At 43.8% G+C, this 8,625-nt stretch overlaps 1 protein-coding gene across 2 annotated transcripts in view; it reads right to left on the reverse strand.

Annotated features, from left to right (window-relative positions):
• Positions 1-212: 212 nt before the first annotated feature.
• LOC139531495 (very-long-chain enoyl-CoA reductase-like) overlaps positions 213-8,625 on the reverse strand; it is a 17,299-nt gene continuing 8,886 nt past the window's right edge. Inside the window, exons 1-12 of one of the 2 annotated variants that reach the window (XM_071327987.1) lie at positions 8,167-8,290; positions 7,845-7,895; positions 7,669-7,720; positions 7,270-7,314; positions 4,645-4,748; positions 4,349-4,464; positions 3,502-3,607; positions 2,641-2,713; positions 2,261-2,304; positions 1,999-2,148; positions 1,825-1,870; positions 213-1,642 (exon numbers count right to left, since the gene is read on the reverse strand). In XM_071327987.1, coding sequence (XP_071184088.1) covers positions 1,515-1,642; positions 1,825-1,870; positions 1,999-2,148; positions 2,261-2,304; positions 2,641-2,713; positions 3,502-3,607; positions 4,349-4,464; positions 4,645-4,748; positions 7,270-7,314; positions 7,669-7,720; positions 7,845-7,895; positions 8,167-8,181 — 930 coding nt within the window. In that variant the 5' untranslated portion in view covers positions 8,182-8,290 and the 3' untranslated portion in view covers positions 213-1,514. Of the gene's footprint in view, positions 1,643-1,824; positions 1,871-1,998; positions 2,149-2,260; positions 2,305-2,640; positions 2,714-3,501; positions 3,608-4,348; positions 4,465-4,644; positions 4,749-7,269; positions 7,315-7,668; positions 7,721-7,844; positions 7,896-8,166; positions 8,291-8,625 lie in introns of those variants that run through there. The other variant, XM_071327986.1, reaches the window with a different exon arrangement.

The raw sequence follows: 8,625 nt of genomic DNA on the forward strand, positions 1-8,625 counted from the left end.
TGATTTTGTAAGCCTATATGTTCTGTTTAAACATTAAGCTTTCTTCTGTGCATACAATTTTGGAAGTTTTATGCATATGCCAGATAACTGTTTTGTTTGCAAATGAGAGATTATTGAATTGTCAGAGATAATTATTTCAAATAAATATTTTCTGTAACAATGATTGATTCTTTGTGAAATATGCACAACTCTTCTTTTAGATAAAAGACTTGTCTCTTTTAAATGATTTTAATTATTCATTTAATATGTACACTTTGTATACAAAACAAGTTTGTCGACAAATTAGTTTGTCTATAATTGAGTTTGTCTATAATTTGTACAGGATGCAACAGTACCTCTTACATCTAGTAACACCTGAGAATTTGACAGATTGTAGTTAGTTTGAACGATAAATAAGTAATGCATAACTAAATTAGCCTCAACTTTCTCCCAAAGTTAAAATCATCAGGTCGTTTAGTTACTTTCAAACGAATGCGGCTTCATTGTAGAGGTGGAAAATAAACACATGTAAAACTTAGAACATCTGCTAAAGTTCCATTTCTATGCTTCTAGATCACTTCTCAGTTAACCAATTCCATTTTCCCTTCTCTACTTACTCTGTAAACTGAAAATAGCTCTGATACACTTCAGCCGTAACAAATGCTGTTCCACGAGGCCTTCCTAAACAGGTATATCGTAACAAGTTACACACTCTCTTTTCTTCTAGGAAATGCACAATAACTTATTACAAAATAACATGGTAGATTATATATACTGTAACTCCAATCGTATATTCATAATTTTATAATTTTGGATTATTTCCACCGTCTGAAGACGAAGAACGCCAACAGCATCTGATCCTTCGGTAGCTGCGTCGTAACAGTCAATCAATCATCCTGATCGGTAAAATATATCAGATAAATAACTTATCAATATAGCTGCGTCGTAACAGTCAATCAATCATCCTGATCGGTAAAATATATCAGATAAATAACTTATCAATATAGCTGCGTCGTAACAGTCAATCAATCATCCTGATCGGTAAAATATATCAGATAAATAACTTATCAATATAGCTGCGTCGTAACAGTCAATCAATCATCCTGATCGGTAAAATATATCAGATAAATAACTTATCAATATAGCTGCGTCGTAACAGTCAATCAATCATCCTGATCGGTAAAATATATCATATAAATAACTTATCAATATAGCTGCGTCTTAACAGTCAATCAATCATCCTGATCGGTAAAATATATCATATAAATAACTTATCAATATAGCTGCGTCTCAAAGATTGAATGAAACATAATCAATCCACAATCCACAACAGTGATGACACAATCCTTTCTGTGAATTCTGTCCTTGATAGCTGTTGAAAAGATAACAGACCATTGCCATGACGCTAGATGAAGGAACAGCCAATGGGGTCTTCGTGCTTTGTGAGAAATACAGTAACCCATCGATCTCCAACAGCGTTTCAGGTTGATGCCTCTGATACTCCTCAGTCAGAATGGTAAATGTTTGTTGTGTGGTCAGAGGAGGAGTGGGATAATTGGCATACGCAGGTGTGGGTAGTCCTTGAACTCCCTGGTGTAGGCTTTATGCTTCCCATTGGCCCAGATGGTCATCTGGATCAAACCAAAGAAGGTGAACAAGGCCACTGTGGAGAGACAGATCAATAACAGATTGTACCTTAGTGGCAGCACAGTGCAACACACACACACACGAGTAGTGGGAATATAAATGTGTGAGTGAGTAAAATTGCCAAAGTATTCATTAAATATGGGAAATAAACCTGAAATTAGTAAACATTTATAAAAAATAGGATCTAAATCAACTGACCTGGAAGACACTGGGTCATAACAGAGAAACTTGCCCAGGCTCCTACCTAAATGAAAGAAATATCGATAACCTGTAACACCATTGATCATTTCAGAAACCACAACCATATAGTCACAACACGTCGTAGCCATAGAAACAGGATCTATTTATATGGTTTATAGCCTTCATCCTTACCTCGTAGGTGTAATTGGGGCAAGACACGAGGAAGAAGAGCCACGTGAATGGGTTCTTCGTCGGGCGAGGGAACTTTCTGCACTTGGGCCCACCTTCTGCCTTGAGGTTATTGAGAGCCACGTGAATGGAGAAATTACCAGCCTCACAGAGCTGCAGTCAAAACATAAAACACATATCCCGTTTAACACACGTCAAAGTCATCTGTAATAATTATTTCTCGTGTTCATCACCCCCGTCGGGTGTTTTGTCAACCAATACGTACCACAAATATAGCCAGTGCGTAGTTCGCCTGCATGTCTCCATACGCTGTGGAGAGACATAAACCATTGGTTAGTTGGATGTTTGGTTGAGAGAAGTCATCTTGTTATTATTCAGATGTACCTACGTATATATAGAGTGGAGGAGGGACTGTAAGTCTGGTTGAGCCACTGAGTGGTCGGTCTGAGTGGTCGGTCTGAGTGGTCGGTCTGAGTGGTCGGTCTGAGTGGTCGGTCTGAGTGGTCGGTCTGAGTGGTCGGTCGGTCTGAGTGGTCGGTCGGTCTGAGTGGTCGGTCTGAGTGGTCGGTCTGAGTGGTCGGTCGGTCTGAGTGGTCGGTCTGAGTGGTCGGTCTGAGTGGTCGGTCTGAATGATAGAGGACTTACATGGAGGCGTGTACAGTGGATGATTGATGTAGAAGGCCAACCATGCCGAAAAGGTCCAGTAATACACACAGTTCTGACAGAAAGAGAGGGAAACACCAGTAATACACACAGTTCTGACAGAAAGAGAGGGAAACACCAGTAATACACACAGTTCTGACAGAAAGAGAGGGAAACACCAGTAATACACACAGTTCTGACAGAAAGAGAGGGAAATACCAGTAATACACACAGTTCTGACAGAAAGAGAGGGAAATACCAGTAATACACACAGTTCTGACAGAAAGAGAGGGAAATACCAGTAATACACACAGTTCTGACAGAAAGAGAGGGAAATACCAGTAAGGACACTGTCAATTTGCTAGTGTTTCTAACCTTTATTTAACTAGGCAAGTCAGTTGAGAACAAATTTTTATTTACAATGACGGCCTACACCGGACAAAACCCGGACGATGCTGGGCCAATTGTGCGGCGTCCTATGGGACTCTCAATCACGGACGGTTGTGATACAGCCTGGATTCAAACCAGGGTGTCTGTAGTGACACCTCAAGCACTGAGATGCAGTGCCTTAGACCGCTGTGCCACTCGGGAGGCCAATATATTGTAAAAAAAATATTTCTAATGACATCTTGATGTTCTGCAGATAATACTGCAGTGGTAGCAGTGTATTAAAAACCTTTGATAGGACAAAGACAGAGAGTGACTATGTTTTGTATTGAGAATGTGAGGAGCAGTGGTTGTTATTGTCCTTATACTGTAAATTATGACCCACATTTAAAGTAGCACTGTAAAGTACACTAGTAATACTGTAAAATACATGGCTTCGAAGTAAAGTAGCCCAAGTGGAGCAGAGGAAGTCCGTACCCTGACTATAGTCCTGAGAGGCATGGTGCCATGGGAGAACCGGTGCACAAAGATAGTCTCAATCAATCTCTTGATGTAGTGGCAGGTGTGACAGGCACAGGCTAGTCTGAAGGAGAGAGTTGGGGAGAGTGAGAGAGGTGGGGGGAGAGTGAGAGAGGTGGGGGGAGAGAGAGAGAGGTGGGGGGAGAGAGAGAGAGGTGGGAGAGAGAGAGAGAGAGGTGGGGGGAGAGAGACAGAGGTGGGGAGAGGGAGAGAGAGACAGAGGTGGGGAGAGGGAGAGAGAGACAGCGAGGTGTGGGGAGAGAGAGCGGTGGGGGGAGAGAGATGTGGGGAGCGAGAGAGAGAGGTGGTGGGGAGAGAGAGAGAGCGAGAGAGGTGGGGAGAGAGAGAGCGAGCGAGAGAGGTGGGGATAGAGAGAGAGCGAGCGAGGTGGGGATAGAGAGAGAGCGAGAGAGGTGGGGGGAGAGAGAGGTGGGGGGAGAGAGAGGAGGAGGGAGAGAGAGGTGTGGGGGGAGAGAGAGAGAGGTGTGGGGAGAGAGAGAGAGGTGTGGGGGGAGAGAGAGAGGTGTGGGGGGAGAGAGAGAGGGGGGGAGAGACAGAGAGTGGGGGAGAAAGAGGTGGGGGGAGAGAGGTGGGGGGAGAGAGAGAGAGAGGTGGGGGGAGAGAGAGTGGGGGGGAGAGACAGAGAGTGGGGGAGAAAGAGGTGGGGGGGAGAGAGATAGAAAAGTGAGGAAGAGAGAAGGGGACATTGGATGGAGGCAAAGAAAGAGAGAGACAGATGAATGTTAGATTGGATCTCATCTGAAGCCAATCAGTATGTTATTGGGTGTATTAGAGACTGACTTACGTGACCACTGAGTTGGAGCTGGAGGTGAAGGCATCCTGTTGTGAGTAGATATAGGGAACTCGGAAATAGAACAGGAGGTAAATAAACAGGGGGCCAATGTACTCCGCTAAAAACACCTGCCAACAGCGGAAGAGGGTGTGTAAGATGTCCAATGTATTCATTACACATGTCAAATTAACATGAAACCTGAACTTAATAGCTGAAAGAAGAGGCTCTTGTCAAATGTTAACAGTCTATAAGAGTCCAATGGGGGACTGCAGTTTGAATCTACAGTACTGTAGGTCACAGGCTCTTACCATTGTCCACCCGATCTGTGGACCCAGGTCCCTAAAATACATGGTTGCCGTGGTCCCAACTGGTAGGTTTTGTAATACATCGTCGTCCTTAAGTGATTTTCCTTCTGAGAAAAAAAACACAAAAAAACAAGATGTGAAAATAAAATGTAGAGTTTGATTTTCCTGTTCAAACAGACCAAGGAATTCATCTTCCATGTAAAATGTCATAGATTATAAGAAGAAAAACTTCTTACATGGATTCTTTTCTTAGAACCAATCAATGTTCCCTATTCTCTTGTCCTAGAAGCTCAAGGTGACCTTACTCCTAACCTGTTTCTGTGGAGGAATAATTGAAAGTAATTTTAGTGTAAGCTCAACGGGGTAGATATTGACCCATTTAGGTTCAGCTAAATGAGATTGCCTGTCCGCTTCAAGTAACAAGCTATATTAAAGAGATTCTCCGCTACTTTTTGTATTATTTTGTATTATTTTGTATTATTTTGTATTATTTTTAGCCAGTAGTTCTGAAAGTAGTACTCAATAGCCAAGAGTGGTCGCCGAAAAATGCATACTATGTCACATATGTGCAGATATGAGCACTACGCCGTTGCTCTCTCTCTCAGCCGCTGCTGTGTGGGCCGCTGGGCCTAACGTTGCGCAGACCTCATGCTAGCTGTCACTCAAATGCGGTGGCAGGTAGCCTAGCGGTTAAGAGCGTTGAGCCAGTAACCGAAAGGTGAAAAATCTGTCGACGTGTCCTTGAGCAAGGCACTTATCCCTTATTGCTTCTGTAGGTCTCTCTGGATAAGAGTGTCTGCTAAATGACTTACATGTAAAAGCTCATTGGCTAGAACTCAAATTGCTAAGGAGCATGTATGAACGACACATTGACACATTCATCCCAAAGCGGGAGGTTTCAAAAATACTTTTCTTAGTCGCCAAAGTACTGGAGCATGTCTTTAAGAGTGTACATGCTGGGCCTCTCGAGTGGCGCAGCGGTGTTAGTTGTGCCACTAGATATTCTGGGTTCGAGTCCAGGCTCTGTCGCAGCTGGCCGCGACTGGGAGACCCATGGGGCGGCGCACAATTGGCCCAGCGTCGTCCGGGTTAGGGGTGGGTTTGGCCGGCAGGGATATCCTTGTCCCATCGCGCACTAGTGACTTCTGTGGCAGGCTGGGCGCAGTGCACGCTGACACGGTCGCCAGGTGCACGGTGTTTCCTCCGACACATTGGTGCGGCTGGCTTCCGGGATAAGTGGGCATTGTGTCAAGAAGCAGTGCCGGCTTGGTTGGGTTGTGTCTCGGAGTACGCACGGCTCTCGGCCATTCGCCTCTCCCGAGTCCGTACGGGAGTTACAGCGATAAGACAAGACTGTAACTACCAATTTGGATACCATGAAATTGGAGAGAAAAAAAGGGGTAAAAAACAAACTTTGTGTACATTACAACCCAATCATCTCACATCACGTTGACAACAGAGAATATATTAGCTGTTTGGCTTGTGAACTTCGCACATTATATTGTCTTAAACATTGAAAGTATTCCAATGCAATCGAAATGATTCAAAACAAATGAGGATGTAAAGTTGATTAACTCAACACTCTAGCAAGTGGGGTGGCAGGTAGCCAGAGGTTAGAGCATTTGGCCAGTAACCACTGGTTCGAATACCTGTGTCGACAAGGTGAAACACGTGTCAATGTGCCCTTGATCAAGGCACTTGTAGGGACATTTTTTATTTATTTATTATCCAGCACCACCCCAACATCAACACCTGTGAATGTTTCTAGAGGAAGAAAAGTGTTTCCAATGACATCATCGGTGTGCATCGTGTGATTTTAGCCAATTATGGGAAGGCATTGTTTACTAATTGGTGGATGATGTTAGAAAACATTTATCTTCCTTTATGTTCTTCACTACAAAACATGTTCATGTTAATGCTGGAGATGATGAATATGAATAATTATGCTCGTCGAACATCTCGTTCCAAAATCATGGGCATTAATATGGAGTTGGTCCCCCCCTTTTGCTGCTATAACAGCCTCCACTCTTCTGGGAAGGCTTTCCACTAGATGTTGGAACATTGCAGCGGGGATTAGGCCTGGCTCGCAGTCGGCGTTCCAAATTATCCCAAAAGAGTTCGAATAGGGTTGAGGTCAGGTCTCTGTGCAGGCCAGTCAAGTTCTTCCACACCAAACTCGACAAACCATTTCTGTATGGACCTCGCTTTGTGCACTGGGGCATTGTCATGCTGAAACGGGAAAGGGCCATCCCCAAACTGTTGCCACAAAGTTGGAAGCACAGAATCATCTAGAATGTCATTGTATGCTGTAGCGTTAAGATTTCCCTTCATTGGAACTAAGGGGCCCGAACCATGAAAAACAGCCCCAGACCATTTCCTCCTCCACCAAAATGTACAGTTGGCTCTATGCATTGGGGCAGGTAGAGTTTTCCAGGCATCCGCCAAACCCAGTGAGGCCATTCTACTGCCAATGTTTGTCTATGGAGATTGCACGGCTGTGTGCTCGACTTTATACACCTGTCAGCAACGCGTGTGGCTGAAATATGTGACAATAAACATCAACAACGAAAAATCCACTTCAGCAACAGTTAGACTAACAGTACCAGCCTAAACACATGAATCACTTACTGGGGTCGAGCTTGAGGTCCTGTCTGGCTGGATACAACTGTTGATCTGACACACACACACACAGACACAGACACAGACACAGAGAGAGAGAGAGTTTAGTTTCAGGCCTATAGCAGTAGTTCCTCACAACGGAGTAGACTTCAGCTGTTGTCTCACTGCCTCCAACAGTTCCAGGATCTCTAGACGCTCGGGTCTGTGGCTGTTTTTCATGGTTCCCTTGACGACCCACACTGAACCCTTGTTTTATCTGATGTGACATTTTAGATTATGGCATTCATCAAACTAGCTCTCATTTATAATCCATTGATCAAGTTGATCAGTACTGTACAGCCGATAGACGTTCTATCATGACCGGTTGATCAATTATAGGATAATTACTAGTGACATATCAATACTTACATGACTTGTGAAAAAGTCTCTTGATTTCTCCTATTGTAACGTGGGGCTCCACCTGGAAATAGAGACCAAATACGTCAATACGCAAGAATATCGACTAGAGAAATTCAAGCTCAATCAGAATCATTTGACTTTGGAGTATCCATATTGTGATTGGGTTGGATGTACAATGCCTGTACCTTATCTAGAAAACACAGCTGTTGCCTGGTCCTGCCATCCAGAACCTCCACCTGTAGGAGAGAACACCTGGTTAGTTTCTGTGTTGTCCACGTTCTACATTTCAGTGTGATTTCTGTCAGATAGAGAGAGACACTACACTAGTGGTACATCAGTGTGATCATTTGTTGATAGCATTATGCCCTGTCGGCTGACTCATCATCACGACACATTCCCAGTCTCACTCTCAAGAAGAAGAACGTTCATCCCAGAATTCTCGGCGGCTTTTCTAAGCAATACACAACGTATACCAGGCTTTTGTCCACTCTTAGTGTTAAATCATACCTTCATCATTGTCATGGACAGCCACGGAGGTTATCAACCTTACTATGCCCTCTAGCTGTCTTCCGACAAGATATGGATCGTCTCAGCCGATAGCCTCGAGTCTTAGCCTGTCTTAACCTACAGTACATTGTCACATGACCACAAGAAATAAAAGCGGAGTGCAAAAAAAAATAAAAAAAAATAAAAAAGTTTATACTTCCTTTTAAGAAGGGTGACTTTTTTTTGCGAACAGCTTCAAGTCATAAAGGACGCGTCGGTCTAGGGGAGGTTGCAGTGAAGGCCGATCATTTTTCACCCCTCATCTTAATTAGCCTTTTATTCAGGTGTTGATTTACATCACAGAAGGAGCTGTCTTCGGCGGCTGCAATCTGCCCTGAGACGCACTCGGTGGTCCGTTCGTAGTGTGGAGCTCAGCCGAGCTGGCGTATCTAAATGTTTCTAACTCTATAGTGTAAAATA

Source organism: Salvelinus alpinus, chromosome 10 (assembly GCF_045679555.1).
Source record: "Salvelinus alpinus chromosome 10, SLU_Salpinus.1, whole genome shotgun sequence".
NCBI classification, from domain to species: domain Eukaryota; kingdom Metazoa; phylum Chordata; class Actinopteri; order Salmoniformes; family Salmonidae; genus Salvelinus; species Salvelinus alpinus.